This window comes from Aulonocara sp. 'chitande type north' Nkhata Bay, linkage group LG23, assembly GCF_057382095.1.
Source record: "Aulonocara sp. 'chitande type north' Nkhata Bay isolate Kocher_YH1m ecotype deep benthic linkage group LG23, A_spYH_male_GT1.1, whole genome shotgun sequence".
Lineage (NCBI taxonomy): Eukaryota > Metazoa > Chordata > Actinopteri > Cichliformes > Cichlidae > Aulonocara > Aulonocara sp. 'chitande type north' Nkhata Bay.
The window spans coordinates 42,333,016-42,351,337 of NC_141365.1; the positions used below are offsets into that span (position 1 = coordinate 42,333,016).

An 18,322-nucleotide genomic window follows, 5' to 3' on the forward strand; every position below is an offset into this window, starting at 1 on the left:
ATTCGGCATCTTGGACAACCAGGGGAAACTGTCATCACATGTCTACACGCGCATATTTTGAAGCTTTGTCTAAACTGGCTTTAATTTCGCAACACATAAGATGTTGATTCTGCCAGTGCCATCCTGATTAACATGTTCTGTAAGCTGAAATTCAGTTCAATTTTAACCCAAAGTAGTGTTTACAGCCAGGATTAAAGTGTTCAAACATGTGGCACAGCTGAAAGTAGTTTCTGTATAAAAAATCATCCATCCATCTTCATCCGCTTTATCCGAGGCCGGGTCGCGGGGGCAGCAGCCTAAGCAAAGAGGCCCAGACCTCCCTCTCCCCAGCCACCTCCTCCAGCTTATCCGGGGGAATACCAAGGCGTTCCCAGGCCAGCCGAGAGATATCATCTCTCCAGCGTGTCCTGGGTCTGCCCCGGGGCCTCCTCCCGGTGGGACATGCCTGGAACATCTCACCCAGGAGGCGCCCAGGGGGCATCCTTGTCAGATGCCCGAACCACCTCAGCTGGCTCCTTTCGATGTGGAGCAGCAGCTGCTCTACTCTGAGCCCCTCCTGGATGGCAGAACTAAAAATCAATTTTAAAATTTTCTCCCCATCTTGTCTCAGAGGTTTTGAAAGCTCCTCTTGAGGTTGTACTTCTGGGAAATTCAGGATACTTTGTCACAACTCAAATTCTTGCAGTGTGTTTACACTGTTACACTAAAATGGCAAGATATAACTGCTACGCTTAAAAAGAATTTTTTTTTAAGTGTCTATTATATTACGCACTTATATTTATACATGTATATATTTTTAAAAATAAAGTTTTAAATTATGAATTATTGGGTAATTCTGGATCCTGGTAAAACATCCCAGCCACTGAAGACACGAGTCACAGGTTTGCCATGTAGTTTGTACAGAGCTTTATTGGGACATCTACACCAAAAGAAAAGTTTAAAGCTTTCAACCAAACTGAACAGTCATGGATGTTACCCTCTGAAGACAACTGGAAATGTTTCCCTCTTTTAATCAAAAAAAGATCAAAATAAACATAAGCATGTCGAAGAGCGCACGGTAAACACCAGGCTACTGGAAAGCTCAAACTAACATCCTGCAATAAAATCCAGTATCCACGCAGGTTATGTTGACTTCTTGATTAAACTGGGGCTGGTTAAACCTCATGGTCATTTTCAAGGCTGCGATTTAAGATGGTGGTAAATTTTATTGAACTGGGGGGGTCATTATTCCCCTTGATTCACAATTACCAACCTTCAAAATGATCGTTAAGTTTCAACAAAAACCGACGTGTTATCGCAGGGGTGGGATGTTGTATTAGTTTCAGCTAGGAGTACGTGGTTTAACTGGCAACTGAGTGTTGTTGCAAAGCAAACTGAAGCGTGGAAATGTTTTCTGTACAGCAGTTAATTCACTTTACATTCCACTGGGGACATTTGCAAATGCTGAAGTTGGCAGTTTAAATCCCCAGACCAGCTGGGAAAACCTGCTGAGGGACATTGAAGCGAGCGCCGCCTTCGCTGTAAAGCAGAGCACAGAAATCCTCTTACAAGGCCATGTGCAACTTTATTTGTCCAGACTGGCTTTAAAGAGAAAACTCATAATGTGAAACGTACTCATTCGACTTGTAGATCCGTCAGCTTCAGCTCAGATATGATCAGCAAGGTGATTTTAGTGTTCGGCGGTGAGCTACAGTTCTCAAGAATGCAGGTAGCCTGTCCTCGGATGTGGGTGGTTGTCTGAAGTGACTGAAAACGCCACGATCATCTGATTTGATTAAACACTGAAGATGAGAGCCGATTTACGCCACAGAGAAAATGAAGACCTTTGAGTTGGATCAACCCTACCGGACCACAAAGGGGTGTGTGTGTCAGTGTCACAGGAGATAACATAGTATTTACAGTGAAGATGTACAAGCTGTTAAGTGTGCTTGACAGGAAGGAGAGGGAAATTTCACATTGAAACACGGTGATTAAGTCAGAGTAATTTCCACAGGACAAACAACCAGAGGAGCCTCCAGTCTGCTTCTCCCTTTCATTCATTTTTCAGTGTCCATTTCTTTGTCTCCTCAGGAAGTCCTTCTCTACTTTCAGCCTTCGCCCCCCTCACTCCTCGCCTACTGAAGCATGTCCACGAAGGCGTCGAACTCGTCTATGTTTTTCTCATAGACGCGCAGCTTCTCCGGCAGCGAGTCCTGCGGAGGGAGAACGCAAACTCACGTGACTACTGAGATTCATTTCCGTGCTGTCAATTCTGTAGGCGCCAAAAGCTTCGCCGTCAACACAATTGCAAATAAGAAGGTATTTACCAGGTCGTCGGCCATCGATTGGGAACTGATGTGAAGTGAGAGACTGGCCAGTTGTGGAGGATTCTGAAACTCTCTGTAGAAGGTGCCCAGATCCATCGGCAGCAAGTCGTCTTTAGAGAAGGCCGGACGCTAGGTAGACGGGAAGAGAAACCACTTCAGCTTCATAATAAAACACCTGGAATCTTGTTTTGCTTTAAATTGGACTTTTTTTTTTTTGTTTGAACCCAGCTGTGCACTGTTTTTTTTTCCCCTAATAAAAAAAATAACTACATACAAAATCAACCATGACGAAGTCGTCCTGCTGCCCTGACCCCTCTGAGCCCTGAGAATGAAGGCTGCCCTGCAGGGGAGACGGGCAGGGAGGAGAATCTGGAGGGTGAACCTGAACACAAACGCACACGCACAGCAGAAAAGGCGTCAGCCTTAAAGTGAACCTCAACTGTACTTGTTGTGCAAGACAAGACATTTGGGAGCATTATTTTTGTCCACCATAACACTGAAGTTACCATAGGATCATTCTCCTCTGAGTCCAGGCCTCGAGGAGCAAACGCCGCAAATGGCAGGTCCAGACTGGCTGCTGTTATCTACATAGATACACACAGAGCAGGGTTCAGTGTGGTGGGTGAGAAACTAAAATCGGTGTAAAAAGCAGCTTAAGATGACGTACCTGTGTGCTGGGTTTATTAACAAAGGCTCCGACCTTCCTTGTGAACGCATTGAGCGACTCCACAGGGTCCGAGGGAGAAACGCTCCTCCGCCCTTCTTCTTTGCGTCTTTCTCCGCTCTGCGACAAGCCGTCATCATCGCCACTGAGAGGAGAGAGAGGGACAAGACAGGAAGTTTAAATTTCAAAATGATTTAACGGAACTACGGACCAACACTGGAGTTCAGGGAATAAAAATAGGTTACAGTTTTCACTGGTTAATGCAAAGCCAGCGGACAATCACCTGCTGCTCGGTGTGTTGGGGGCATGCTCTACTGTCAGATGAACATCTGCTCCATGAGGAGGCATCAACAGAGCCCCGCCTTCCTTCCCAGCATGCAAGACCTAGAGAAGAAGCAATGGCAGGGTTATGAGAGGACATAAACAAGAATCTTGATGGACATTGTTTAGTTATTTAAGAAGCTAATTAGGAAATAAGAATGTTAATCAGTAAATAGAAGAAATCATAACTGCAGTCCTTCATTAGGCTTTCTGGAAAACAGAATATCAAACTATGAGAATAAACCACCATAACATCATTATTTATAACAGTCAGAAGTCTTTGCTTCACTGATCGCATCGTCCTCATCATAAGTGGGACGTTTTATGCATTCCTGCAATCACCTCAGAAATGGAGTTCCACAGGGTTTGATTCTTAGTCCACTGCCGTTTCTTTCTAATCATGTTTATTTCTAGTCAGTGTTTCAGTGTCAGTTTTCTTTTTATGTGGAACTAATTTTATGAACTTATTAACACTTTAATCATAGTTTTAAAATGTTGCGGTGATAGCCTTGCAGCAAGAAGGTCCTCTTACTATGACCAAAAAATATGAAGTTGGAAGATTCTTGTTCAACAGCTGGCTCAAAAATTTAAAATAAAACACAGCTTTTTGTTTAGTGTAAAAAGTATGCCTGACCTCTTCCATCACAAACTACTGAGCTGAGAGCTTTGATGTCTTTCCACGGCTGCCTCGGATCTTAAACCTTTATTTTCTGACACTTCTTCAGATCATTGTAGCCGCTGGTGATTCTTGTTTAATTGAGTTCTGTTGTTTCTGTCTTCCTATTGTGTTCTTGTGAAGAGAAAAATAAACTCTGGGCATAAAACATAATTAACTGCTGATGGTGTGAATGGCGTTATCACCTGGTTTGGATTGGAAGCAGGGTGACAAAACTCTGCAGCTCCTGTTAAAGCTGTCGGCTGGTAGGATAACCTGGAGGCGTACAGCTGAACAGGAAGAGACACAGGAGGAACGATTAAGCATGGAGGAGTTCAGGTTTATCATATACTGTGTGACTTTTAAGGGACATGCTGAGCTATCACAATGATAGATTTACTGAGGTGGTGCCATGTGATGTGGATGATCAAACATGTCTAGTGATCAGCAGCAAACTGAAGCTGTGCACTGAACAAAGTAGTGGAAATTTAAACAGAAGATGGAAAGAACAGGATTAGATGAACACACGCCCAAAAGCAAATGTTAAGTCTGAGAAAACAGATCTGTTCAGTGCAGAATCAGGATGTGTCTCACAAAAACACAAAGAGTCACACTCCCTCCCAATGGTCAGTATAGACTCACAGTGTGAGTGACAAGTCCAGGAGCCAATGGGAGCTGCAGACTATCCAGCGGGAGGGGCTTGGGCAGTTTAGAGGGAGACGGGCTCAGCGTACACACACACTGAGCCAAAGCAGGCGCGCGCGCGCACACACACACACACACACACACACACACACACACACACACACACACACACACACACACACACACACACACACACACACACACACACACACACACACAGATAGAACCCACAACAAGACAACAGGAAAAGAGAAAAAAAAAGACAAGGAGAGAAAAAGAGAAAGCGAAATGAAAAACAGGAGTGAAAATGGAGAGAAGAATCCACAGGTTAAAGAAAGAGATGACGACGAGGGGTGAGGGAGCGTACGCTAACCTGAGAGGGAGGGGAGGTGGAGAAGGAGGTGGCGCAGACCTCCTGTGAGTCCTGAACGCCTGCAAACTGCCCTCCGTCCTCTTCATCGGGAGCCCTGCACACACAGAGATATTTGTAGTTGAAGTTCTGAGCTGATGGCAGACATGTATACATTTGTTTCTTTTACTGAAAGATAACAGAAAGCCTGAGGTCAAATGACACAGAGTGATATTAGATTAAGACACTGTATGTTTTCCTTCTGATACACCGATTCGACTCTCGTGGAGATAAAGGACAGGGAGATAAAGTGTGACCTCAGAATGATGGATTGCATCACCTTGAATCTGACTACTCAACTTCTGCACTTGGAGGTCATTTAAACTTCTCTGCAGTTGTGGGAGACAAAACCAGACTGAGTGGCGAAGCTACCTGTAGTTGCAGGGATGGCCCATGTTTGCCGGACGCTGGCTGCTGCAGGGAGGATCCACAAAGTGATCCACGATGATCCCCATGATGGGAGCCGACCTTTCGAATTGCCTGAAGAGGAGGACAGTTAAACTGCTCATAAGATGCGTTTCCCATTGGAATAAATATACAAGAACCTTCTCTGAAGAACAGCTGTTGTGGCTTTGATTTGTTGGTTACCTGTTAGACATGAATGCCAGATTGGTGCGGTAGGCGCACGAAAGCGTGATTGTACCGATAGGGGTGCCAACAACTCCAACGCGCACCGTTTGGAAACCTTAAAAACAAGCACAACATAAGCAAATGTAAACCAGCCCTATAGTGTGAAAGTACTTAATGCAATACAGTAGTGATGAAAGCTTACTTTTGAAAAAATGTTTACAGTACAAGCAAATCAAACTGCTGTGTCAAACTGGAGCAGAAAACATGGAGAGATGTGTGTTGTTCAGTGTTTCTGTATTGATTTAACAAATGTCAGTCATGGAGCCGAGTTGGTCCTGATTTAGACTTCTGTGGTACACCATTGCAGAGCCCACATCGCAACCTATGTGACTGGCTGATGTCGTTGCAGACTTTTATGCTTGTGCGGGTGCATTACGTGTTAATTACCACGAGTCCTTATGTTGACGCTGTGACTATTGTTCCTTATGTATCTCTGGAAGTGCACGTCAGTTTTCATCATAGATTTCCCAGTGAAGCATAAATTGGTGATGCTTCAGTTGGAAAACACTGCGACATATGGCACAACCACAAACACCTCTGAACAACAGAAAGTACAACATAACCTGGCGCACACTTCCCTAGAAATTTAACTACATGTCAGGTTGTCGGTCATCCAGGTCATAGTAATCTAAGGAGCTTGGAAAGAAAAGCGACTGGACTTGAAGTTTCTTGAAGACGTTTCCACCTCTCATCCGAGAAGCTTCTTCAGTTCTAAGAGCAAACGGTGGCGAGTCCCAGGTAGAGCTGGGCGATAGAACGATAACGATATGTATCGCGATATAACTTTTACTCGATAGAGAAATTAAGCTATCGCGATAGACCTCGCCGCTCTTGTCCTCTTTTAAAAAAAAGAAAAAAAAAAAAGAAAAGGTCAGCCAATCCAAATTAAGTAGCGCAGAGCCGAACCAATCACAGCCGCAGCGTCACGTCGCGTGACTTGTTACGTACAGCACAAGTGCCAAGCCGCACGTGTGTTTGTTTGGGAAGCAGCCAGCTGGTAATGGAGGAAATGAGTGTGCCGACTAGAAAAATCAACCGAGCGTGACCGAAGAGAAAACAGATGATGGTTCCAACGCCGGAGAGATTGTCGAACGGAAGAGCCATAGAAGTTCCGTAGTGTGAAGGTATTTCGGCTATTTCAAGTCTGACAAAAAACAGAGTAGCGTGCACTGTAAATTGTGCCGAAAGCAAGACTGGAAATACAATAAACTGGTGCATGCGTCACACTGTGCGCCACGTTATTGTTTCGGTGAAATGAATTTCTACAATACTGTTAATTCTACTCTCTGCAGTGTTTAAATGCTTACATATACACACAGTTACTGTCCCTCCACACATACGACTCGGTTCTGCTTCTATGCCCCAGCTTTGTTTACTTTTTCCCACCGAGGCTTCTAGACTTCTGATTGGCCAACATCTCTACACGGTTAGGAATTTAGCTCCACCTGCTGCTTTGGCATGTTCATAGCAGCGTTTTCCTTCATTTCTTCCTTTATGTGTGGACGGGATTATTTTTTAAAACGAAAACGGAAAATCTCCGTTTTCAAAAATACCCGTGTACGTGTGGACGTAGCCTCAAAGTCAAGCTGACTGGAAGCGCTAATTCGTCATTCGGCTTTTGTCAGACTAAAGTAACTGTTAAAACTGTTTGAAAAGCTCAGCTATACAACAAGGAGAGATTGAGAATTTCCTTTTAGTTCTCAGTTTATTTGATATTGACAAAAGTTAGTGAGTTTTGTCTGTTCTTCTGTAAAACAAACTAAGATTTATTTTTAGAATTAATATTTTGTTTCTAAGTGGAATTGACAATTTAGTAGTCTGTTTCGTTTGTTCTATTTTGAAACTTAAACGCTTTAGCGGCTGCCTTTTGTGTAGTTTGCAATATTTGCCTTTATTTTATCTAAAAAAGTCTCATGTTCCTTAAGTACATCTACCATGTTGAACTTATTATGGGAAATAAATATTTAAATCAAAACAAGCTGCTGATTATTTCACATTTTACTTGTGAGCAACGGCACATTTAAATCTTACAAATATAGTTATTTGGCTTATATCGTGATAGATATCGTTATCGCCTGAAATGAAAAAAACATATCGTGATATGAAAAAATCTCATATCGCCCAGCTCTAGTCCCAGGTATTGAAGCCCTAATGTTGTTGTCCCTTAAAAGGATCGCTGACCCACTATTGATCATGTGCCTCATCACATGAGTCTGAAAAAAGGGTCATTACATATCAGGTTGCAGTCTACAACTACTGTGAATGGCCTGTTTAGCACCATCAACTCCACCGGGGCATTCACAGCTACTTTGTCAACGCAGTTTTGAATTTATCAGAGAAAGAACAGCAATCATTGTCTCAATATAAGGAATATTTAACAGTTGTAGGCTCTACAAAGCTTTTTCACAGAAGCTTAAATCAGGTCTTAAACTTACCTTCTCCTAATCCACTCAGCTGGACCTCCCCGAAGTAGATCCTAGACAGAAGAAGCAACACGCAGTTTAGAAGAATGGACTGAAAACAGCACAAAGATAAAAAGGAGTGAGATGATGCATTCTGGAAGTGAGGACAAATCACCTGTAGAGTATGACATAGTCGTGTCCCTGCTTTCTGGACAGTTTATAAGCAGGCGTGACTCTGGTGATGGCCAGCAGAGACTTCAAGAGGACAGACAGACGGTTATAGACTGCATATGACACCTTGATTTCCTTATCGCACCTGCAGCAGACAGAAAACACGGTGATGTGTTACAATACAGCAGCTTAAGGGGATTTTAAAAATATCTCTGCAAGGCAGCTCGTTTTCGTGTTTCCAGGTCTGCTTCTCGCCGACTACCTTTCTTTGATACTCCTCTCTAAATTTATCTTGTATGAATAAAGCAGTGTGGTGCTTGGGGAATGGAGACCATTACTGATCATTTTGACTGTACTTTCAAAAGCACAGGTGCACAGAGTAATACCAAAATTAAAACAGTGTTTTGTACAGTGCTGGTGGACCTGACAGGGTGCCGACAGGCTCACTTTACCACCTACAGAAACAAAATAGTTCAGACACAGTTTTCAAACGGAAACACTTCAGCAGTTAGGTCAAATTATCATTCGACTCTTCTAGTTTTAAAAGAAGTCTGATTTTAAAGAGGTTTAAGAGAAGCTAATGCCACTCGTCACTGACCCACTTTACTGATGTGTTTATGGGCTCAATCACTGACTTCACATCTCACTGAATACAGCAAGACACTCGTTTATTTTAAATTACGGTTCTCATTAGAGAAAAAAAACAGCCATAGACCAGAGTACACTTACAGAGAACTCCCTTCTGATTTACAAGTTCCTACAATGAAATAAGCTTCAAGACACCAAGAAGGTGAGGGTCAAAATTCTCAGCTTGAGGCTTGAGGATAGGACCTCATTGTCCATTAAAGTGGGTGATGTCCAATTGTTTATATACAAATTATTTTACTCAAACTGCTGGTTATTACTGCATTTCTGAGCTTCTTCATGACTTGGATGCTCACAAAGCTCTACGTTTAGTACGGGTGTCTGACAGCTAAGTTTTGGCAGAGAAAATCAGTAACAGTACTGATTCAGATACTATAGTTAAAAGATTTGTGGTCCTGCTGGCTGATACTGTGCAAACATGGAGAAGCAAAATCAGCAACCCTGAACCACATGGCCTACAGAAGACTTTTACTAAAGCAAAAACAAAATTCACTCACTTTTCATTCATCTCCAGGCACCAAGTCTCTAACTCCATCGAGTCCCCCTGAAGGAAGACAAAGCAAAGAAAAACTAACGAACACAGTTACATTAAAGAGGCTGCATATTTAGTTAATGATGTGGTCTGGCTGGTGTTGCAAATGTGTAAAACAATGATAAATCCCAAAGCCCAGTTTTTACAAAACAAGAAAACAGGATGCAGGTTTTTTGTTTGTTTGTTTTTTTTTTACCTCTGATGTCTTCAGAGAGATCTCAACACACATGGAGCGCCCGATGCCTGGAAGCTGGCCAGCCAGTGCCTTTTTGGCTTCATGGGTAACCTCTGGGATGTCTTTGATGGCCAAATTAAACTAGAAGGAATATTAACCTGAATATCCATAATCCATGCCATGAAAAGATCCACAGTTAACTTGAAAGCCAAACAATCATGACAGAGAATGACTACGTTGTTTTACCCAGTCAGATCCAGTAGGCGATGATGACGAGCGAGTGCAGATCTTCTCTCCCAGCCTGGCTTGGACTATCACCTGGACAGTCTACAGATACAGAAACAGGCTGCTCAAACAATGAGCTGGTTTTACAGAAACAATCCATAGAAAATTGCTGACAAGCCTGTCCAAAATATAACAGGCACTTTTATGAAAGAGACATATGTTGGAAAAGATTGTTTTAATTCCAGTGCTTTGAGCCACACTAATAAAAACCTGGCTTTCCATTGTTTATTTATTTATTCACTTCTGAAGCCTCAAATGTCCATTTAGAAACCTGCAATTACAGATGTATAGAAAAAGTTATGTTAGTGTCTCACCTTAAGTGCAAAGAACTTAATAAACTTGTCTAAGTCCTTTTGATCCTGGGGCTTCAGGTCACTCTCCATATTGTTACAACCCTGCAAGATAGATGATCAATGGAAACTTATTGAGGAAACAAGGGAAATTATTGTGTTATAACACAATAAAAATAATACAGCCCACAACAAATAAGGAGGATAGTTACAGTAAAAGTGTAAAAGCACAGTGAGGGCCCTAAACTGTGGGAGTGCAAAACCTTTACATGTAAAACAATGATAAACACAAAGAAAGTAAAAGATAAGACTGAAATTGCACAAGTAGTGCAAATTACATTAACAAATAAAATAATTAATAAGTAATATGTGCACTATAAATCTAAGAAACAGCTGCAAGAGGGTAAAATACAAAAATACACCTTCTTACAGCTTTTTAAAACAGATTTATGGTGTATACATTCAACCAAACAAGAGTGAGAAACAAAACGTAAACTATTCATGTACATACATGTGCATGCGCAATTACATGTGTTTAAGTAAAAGTGACTGAAAAACCTAAATACTGGGGAAAAGCTGAATTCAACCCCCATTATCTCCCCATTGTCCACGTGTTGGGGGGTTTTCACTTTCCCATTTCAGGACTACAGTTCCTAAGAAAATATTTCAATTACTTTAACAAAATAAGCATTTTTCACCACACTGGCAACAGTTTAGCGTTTTAACTGAAAAACGTGGACAATATAGTAATAAATAAAAGGAAAACTTTATCACCGTGGTCTTAGCCCTCCAAACAACAGTGGACTACAAAAAAATAATAATAAAAGCAGGCTAGCAGGTTAGGCCTCCACGTTGAAATTGTCCAAATTATAGTTAGAGGTCATGTTAGAAAACAAAAAAAGCCTGACAGCCTTATTACTCTTTACACAACAACCGATGGTAAATTCAAATTCTACAGTACCGTCTTTTTTGGACAACTACGAAAGGTTTAAGGTTCGCAAAGCCGAATCTGTGAAGCATGAGGATACTGACCCACGGAGCAGCTGCCGTTAGCCTGCAGCTAACACTAGCTGCCCAGCTCAATAACGTACTTTAACTTGATCGCGAAACAACAGTACTTACATTAGCTGTGACCTTAACAACGGAGCTTCAATAAAATGCAAGCCAGTTTAATGCAAGCGAGACCCAGAGCTGTGTCACACAGACATTTTATACGCCCATTTGAGATGTACACAACGTCAGCAGCTGCTGTGCCACTTTTCTGTTTATCTTCTCCATGTCGACGTGTTTGTGTAGCGGCGTGTTCACCGCGGCGTTTTCGTTAAAATACAAAACTGCTACATTTAGAGTAAAAAAAACAAGTTTTTGACAAAATAATCAGGAAGTATTTTTACGCGATTTGAAAAAAAATTATAACCACACTGAACTTATATCTAAAACATAAACGCCAGTCTGTGTGGCGAATCTGCGAATTCAGAGCCGCAGGTTAACGTTAGCTATTTCAATGACTTGTTTTTTGGGTCCATAAATGCTTTATTTTTTTATCTGAAGGTAAGAGTATTGTCCTTAATCGTGCAAAAATTATTTATCAGTGCTTTCAATTCGATTTGCAACTGTCCCACTACTACATGACAGCAAAGTTGTCATCTCAAGTGAGCAAAGAAAAAAAAATAATAATAAACGCAAGCTACGGTAGCACGTTAGCACGCTGGCTTGACTTGGCTCACATGTACTGGAGCTATCCCTAAAGCTAATGATGGCTTGCTGATAATAACGTTTAAAACATCAGGACATTCCCGCCTAGTATTAAACTCTCGGTATTTAATGGGTTCTTGTATACAAAGAACGTGAACGTGGTTTTCCTTATTAGCGAAAATATAATATCAGCAAAATAGCACACTAATAATTGTAGCAATGTTTAGTGGAATAATATATGCTGCAGATTAATCTGTATGTAAAATTCCTCCCAGGTTTGAGGAAATAAGGCTATAGCAAGTATTTAAATTGAGTTGCACTTATTAGCAATTAAAAGGAAACGTTTTCTTATCCTCAGCATGGCCATCCCTATAGCCATCTTGGACTGTGATCTACTCCTGCATGGTCGAGGCCACAAGACCCTTGACCGCTTTGACCTGGACTCAGTCTCAGACAGTTTCCTCATCACGCAATTTGGCTTCCCCAGAGACTTTATCTTGTATCTGGTGGAATTACTCAGAGAGGTTTGTGGGCCTTCATGTCATGTTAAGAGATCAATTTAACTTTGTCTTTATGAAATATGCAAACACTACTCTGTTGTGTTCCAGGGTCTATGCAGGCGAACCCAGCGCTCCAGAGCCATCAGTCCTGAGGTCCAGGTGCTGGCCGCACTGGGTTTCTACACATCAGGTTCATTCCAGACATCTATGGGGGATACGATCGGTATAAGCCAGGCGTCAATGTCGAGATGTGTGTCCAATGTGACGAGAGCCCTGGTGGAGAAAGCACCTCAGTTCATCACGTTCAACAGGTACGATGATGTTATGCCACTTGATGTCAGGCAGGAATGACAAAAAAATTTGAAACCGTAACTTTGTGTTCCCAGAAACTTGTTTTTACTTCAAAAGAAGTAAAAGAAAATCTCACTTGAATAATAATAATGATGTTTTCCAAACAGAGATTTATCCACCGTAGAGCAGTCCTTCCGGGAGTTTCAGAGGGTCGCAGGATTTCCTGGAGTCCTGGGGGTGCTGGACTGTGTTCAGGTTCATTATATGACATTGTGTAATTAGTGTGTGTGTTTATGTGCATGCACGCTCATGCACTCATTTGTTTTTACAGGGGTAACCTAATCATCTCTCTTACTTTAATTTAATTTCCAGGTGGCCATCAAAGCACCAAACAGCGAAGACTCCTCATATGTGAATAAGAAGGGCTTTCACTCTGTGGCCTGTCAGCTGGTTTGTGATCCCCGGGGACTGTTACTTAGCGCAGAAACGCACTGGGCAGGTGGACTCCAAGACACTGTTGTTCTAGAAAGATCTGCTCTTTACAAACAGCTGCAGGACACAGAGCAGGGCTGGCTGCTGGGTGAGCTCTGGACTTTTTATTCCTTATTAGAAGTTAGCTTGTGGCGTTGGAGTCAGAGGTTATAAGTTTTCCGATTTTCAGGTGACAGCCGTTACCCTTTGAGGAAATGGCTGATGACGCCAGTTGACTGCCCAGAATCCCCTGCAGAGTTTCGATACAATCTGGCCCACGCGGCTACACGTGAGATCGTGGATCGAACCTTCAGAGCCATCCAAACCAGATTCAGATGTTTAGATGGCACCAAAGGATACTTACAGGTATGGCAAATGTGTCACAGCCAATAATCAGGCCCAAACATTTTAGTAGAAATAAACCATGAGACATTTTTAACCTCCAAACAGTGTATTTATTTGTTCACGTTCTGCCCAGCAGAGTGCCCTCTGGTGGACAAACTAAAAAGCTGAAGGATGTTTCTCCAGTGTCCTCTTTATTTTTTTTATTTATCAGATGTCATAAAAGCCAATACTGATAGATCGGCAAATAGGTGATATCTGCTGATAACATCTGACAATCTGCTGAGTTCACGGTATTAGAATGATACACCATCAGTACCAGAGTCAAACAGGCCACGGTCATAACCGAAAATGAGACCTTTACCTTATTTGTGAGTGAAATATAGCAATGCATCTGGCGTAGTATTGCCAGTAATGAGTTGGTTTTTGCATCTGTAGCCGCTACCCCTCCTCTCCTGTTTACAGTACTCTCCAGAGAGGAGTTCATCCATCCTGCTGGCCTGCTGCGTTCTCCACAACGCCTCCTTGCAGTCTGGATTAGACGCCTGGACTCTGGAAAGAACAGAGCCTCTCGAGCAGCCAAAGAGCCTCAACCAGAGACCCGAGGACCGTGACAGCCAGGCAGAGGATCTTCGAAGGCAGCTCATATTCAAACACTTCAGCTGAAGCTGTGGGGGTTAAAGGGGACGAAGATTGGGACCAGTGCAAAGCTCAATATCACAAGAAACACATTTAAAGCAAGAACGTTCACCGACACGCTGTTGCTGATGCAGTTTTTTAATATTTTGCTGGATTCTACTCTACTGACTATACTAAGATAACATAGATATATTTATGTATGGAGAAACATGCAAGACGCTATACAACAAACCAAGGCGACATATCCATACACATTTCAAATAAGTGAACTCCCTGGAAATGCTTGATTATTCCCTCAGGACATTCAAATAGATTCCAAATCTTCATGGAGTGGTTGGAATAATCAAGCACCTCCTGGTGTTTGACAACTATTCAAACTGTGCAGCTGCTTCGTCATCCAGGTTTCTTTACAAGTTGAAAAAAAAAATCACCCACCCCATTATTTATTTTTTTAAATCCCACCCCTCTAATTTTCTTTTCCCCATTAGATTCCACAGGTTAAGATCTTGGACTATGTCACAATACAAAAACAAGACCCTTATTTACAACAACTGCACATTAAGTTGTCTTTTTTTTTTTATGTACATCGGTGCATTAAGACTCACGGGTGAAAATGACAGGCTGCAGTCACATGATTTTCTTCTTTTTTTCTTTTTTTTTGGAGCATGTGCGGCATGACGGAACAGTCACAACGTGAAACAGATACAGACGACGTGAGTAAGAAAAGCAGAAAATCTGTGGTAGCTAAATTTTTGGCGCTTAAAATTGATTTTGAAGTGGCAGAACGTTCTTAAAGGATTTAAATAATGAATAAGGCTTTTATTTTGAAGGAATACCGGTCATTAAGGGTGTTTTTTTCCCACTGTTTCTTGAACCTTGTCAAAAAGTGTTTGTTTTTTTTTGGTCAGTTTTCAATCAAGTTATGTAATTAACAAAACTAGTGGTGTTTTACTGCCTGGAATGTATTAGTCATTTAAATGGCTTCATCAATATATACAAACTTTCTACAAACAGGAATAAATACAACATACACTGCTGTCGCATGACCACATTTTTATATCAGGATTGCTATACTTTTTGTGTAGTTTATTCAAAGTTTACTTTTTACATTTAATTACCAAAAAATATATATAGAAATTAAACTTTTTTCCCAAATATTTTGTTTTCTTATATTCTGGAGATTATTTTTGGTCAAATTACTGCGAGGAACCCTCAGAGATTTTCATGCGACAGCAGTGGAACATAAACACTGTATTACAGTTAAAAGACAGAAACAGATCATGTCAAAGCTTTACACCTGATGAATCAGCATGTAAAACGTTACATCATCCTAAATGCCAAAACACAACGTAGCACTATTTCCTTGTTTCCTTTTTTTTGTGCATAAAATAAATATGCTCTTTTTTTGATGCTCAGAATATATTATAAGTTGTATTTTTATGCTTTTTTTAAACGTTATTTTTAAAAAAAATGGAGACAATAAGATAAAGTAACTTTTTTTTGATGCATAAATTAAATATGCTCTTTTTTTAATGCTGCAAATATATTACATATACATTTTATAATTTCATAAAAATACTTTTGTCATGTTTCCCCAACCTCTTTATGATCCCTCGGTATGAAAATATGATCTCTCTCCCAAAAGAAACAGAGCAGAATTTTGGTCAGAGCTGGAAAAAATTATTCAATTATTCAAATGTCAGATGCAGATGTAAAAAAGCTGAAGCGTAATGGAAATAATTTTTTTCTTAAAGCCAGATAAAAGATCCACACCCTGTGTTGATTGCGCTAAGCGAAACTTTTTTTGGATCTGTAAGAGAGATCTTTGTCAAACAAGTTGCGACTGTTGTGATCTCAAATGTGTAAAGGAATGTGAAATAAAAAGGTTTCACCCAGATTTAAAAAAAGATGATTCATCCATTTTCTGCAACAGAATAAACAAATCGTTTAGTTCGAGGAACATTTTCAGGCCTGTGTTTCCATGTGGGACTTTAGGTGTAAGGCCAAGTTGGTCATATTCAACTGAGTGAAGTGGAAGGCACTTTCAGAATGGCACGGCTTCCAAAAGCATATGTTGATGCCTAGTTGGTGTTGGTGCTTACACATGCTGTTATCTATTTCACACTTGGCTTAAAAGTGTTTCCTGTTACAAATGTTCCTATTAGGTCAACTGCTCTGCTCCACTCTGTGTGTACAGGAAGGGCTTTCACGTATACGGGGAAACAGAGAGCAGAGGAGAGATGACCTAAAAACACAACAGAGGCTCATACTGCGGAAAAAATACACATTGATGACATATTAAGCAGATGCAGCCCTTCGTGCTTTGTTCACCAACCTAATGTGGCACATCAGGAGCATCTTGGAATAAAAGTACAAGAACTACATGATAAAAACTAGAATCCCACAGTGGACGTCACGTTTTCACTGTTTTTAAATGCACACTGCCTTTTTTTTTACATTTCTTTCAGCCACATTCCCATAATTCTTTCTGTTTGCTCTTGCAAAAAGACCGCGTTGCTTTGCTCTGAACAGGAACGCTACACTTCATTTGTTTTGGGGAGGAATTAAATATATTTCTGGAAACGGGAAACAACTGTTTTAGATGGTCATCTTTAGGGCTGTCTAACAAAGTAACACAAAAGGTCTTTACGCGTGATCACAGCATAAGTGACTCATATATGCCTTTCATTTTGGCAGCTGTGGCTATTTTGTGCTCATGGCCTGTTTAAGCCAGTCAAATCTATAAGCTCTGACTGCAGGTTCTTTAAAGTTTAGTAAGGCGACTGTGTTTTTAATGTTTTGTGAGTTATAAACTATTTTTTAATAACTACATATAAAAAAAGATTCGTTGAGTATTTAAAATGATGCAAGATTCTTTTTTGTGCATAACAATGGAGATTCCAGCACGAAGGTCTGTTTAAAATCGAGAATGTTCAAGTACAACAGAGTCTGTCAAAGCAGAGAAGTGACGCTGTAGATAAAGGCATGGTAACAGAGGTGCAGGATGGGAGCCGTAATCTAAGCTCACTAGAGGAGATGATGATAATGGATTTTCTAACAAACTAACAGAAAACGTTTTTTGGTCCAGCTGGATGTTGATTTCAGCAACCTGGAGCATTGGGGTCCTTTGGAGGGATTCAGGGCTGAGAAGTTAGATGAGGAGAGGCTGAGCTGTGTCAGAAAAACTCAGAGTCTCCATCTGGTTTTGTTTCTCTGAGGAGAGGAGAAAGGCAGAGACGGCTGGTTAATGTTTGACAAGTGGCGTGTAAATATTGCAGCATACAGTGGAGTTTGTTTGTACCTCTGCTCTATCTTGGACCCGCTTGTCTGGTTGCTGTGGCCGTCAGCTGTGTATCGGCTGATCTGGTTGTGGGAGTGGCCTTCTGACTGTAGCCTCTCTCCTTCTGATGTCGCTAAACTCTCCTCCAGTGGAGCCTCTTCGTTGTAGAAGAGCAGGCTGCGGGAGCGGACTACGACACAGAAACATGCACCGTTCACTGGACATCCCTTGTGAGCCATCGTTGCTTTTAATTATGTGAAACCAAAAGCTTTTTGTACATATTTCAAAATATCTCCCATTTCGAACAACATCCCAGTTACATTTTTTAGTTCTTTCTCATAGTAAGGGTCAGGGCCTGACTATAAGACCCTGACCCATCAGAAATGATCATATATAAACTTTCCAACAACTGTGAAACAAAGGAAATTCTATGCTGAGTTTAAAGTCAACTGGATGAGCTTTTCTCATATTTTTTGCTAAAAGCTGATTCCTATTGGTTGACTGCTCGGTTCTGTGTTTGGTGGGAGGGGCTTACACACGTGTGGTGAAACAGGGAGCAGAGGAGAAAATCTAATATGACCACAACTCTTAACACTGAATTGAAAACAGTCCAGATACAGAATTCTTGTGACTCCAGTTTTGTTTTTAATTATTAACTTATGTGTTTTCCACTTTTAATTATTTGTATGGGGAACATATAACTGTGCCTTTCTCTCCCTGGACAGTTGCAGAGGAATCTGGTCAATTTTAGGGGGTTAGAGCTTATTAAACCTCACCACTCAGAGGATGGTTGCTGGCAGAAGGAAGTTGCACTTAATTTGATGACAGCCTAACTTCTGGTTTCAGTAGGGCTTTCCCAGGAGTGAGTTGTTAAAGGAAGTGAATTTATAGGGAAGTGCAAAACAGCTCGGAAGGAAAATCAAAACCTGTATCCACTTTCCAAATGGGCTTTCATTTTGAAGAAAATTGTAACA

General features: G+C 41.2%; 3 protein-coding genes across 4 annotated transcripts in view; 1 reads left to right on the forward strand and 2 right to left on the reverse strand.

Annotated features, from left to right (window-relative positions):
• Window positions 1-891: 891 nt before the first annotated feature.
• atg13 (ATG13 autophagy related 13 homolog (S. cerevisiae)) lies at window positions 892-11,430 on the reverse strand. 2 transcript variants are annotated; one of them, XM_086282158.1, is made up of 18 exons: window positions 11,253-11,430; window positions 10,155-10,235; window positions 9,802-9,882; window positions 9,577-9,696; window positions 9,346-9,392; window positions 8,208-8,348; window positions 8,066-8,106; window positions 5,589-5,685; window positions 5,373-5,480; window positions 4,965-5,058; window positions 4,589-4,687; window positions 4,153-4,236; window positions 3,254-3,354; window positions 2,974-3,115; window positions 2,813-2,890; window positions 2,581-2,688; window positions 2,307-2,435; window positions 892-2,192 (listed from the first exon to the last, which is right to left on the reverse strand). In XM_086282158.1, exons 2-18 carry the CDS (start codon window positions 10,221-10,223, stop codon window positions 2,115-2,117), a joined length of 1,617 nt encoding a protein of 538 aa, XP_086138284.1. In that variant the 5' UTR covers window positions 10,224-10,235; window positions 11,253-11,430; the 3' UTR covers window positions 892-2,114. The 2 variants fall into 2 exon arrangements, with proteins under 2 accessions (XP_086138284.1, XP_086138285.1); XM_086282159.1 differs by lacking the exon at window positions 4,589-4,687.
• Window positions 11,431-11,441: 11 nt separating this feature from the next.
• harbi1 (harbinger transposase derived 1) lies at window positions 11,442-15,965 on the forward strand. The gene is made up of 7 exons (XM_086282162.1): window positions 11,442-11,681; window positions 12,184-12,349; window positions 12,434-12,636; window positions 12,784-12,871; window positions 12,989-13,196; window positions 13,278-13,453; window positions 13,895-15,965. Exons 2-7 carry the CDS (start codon window positions 12,185-12,187, stop codon window positions 14,093-14,095), a joined length of 1,041 nt encoding a protein of 346 aa, XP_086138288.1. The 5' UTR covers window positions 11,442-11,681; window position 12,184; the 3' UTR covers window positions 14,096-15,965.
• The window catches only part of creb3l1 (cAMP responsive element binding protein 3-like 1), a 40,134-nt gene continuing 36,002 nt past the window's right edge, over window positions 14,191-18,322 (reverse strand). The window contains exons 12-13 of the mRNA XM_086282160.1: window positions 17,370-17,538; window positions 14,191-17,281 (exon numbers count right to left, since the gene is read on the reverse strand). Coding sequence (XP_086138286.1) covers window positions 17,245-17,281; window positions 17,370-17,538 — 206 coding nt within the window. The 3' untranslated portion in view covers window positions 14,191-17,244. The remainder of the gene's footprint in view (window positions 17,282-17,369; window positions 17,539-18,322) is intronic.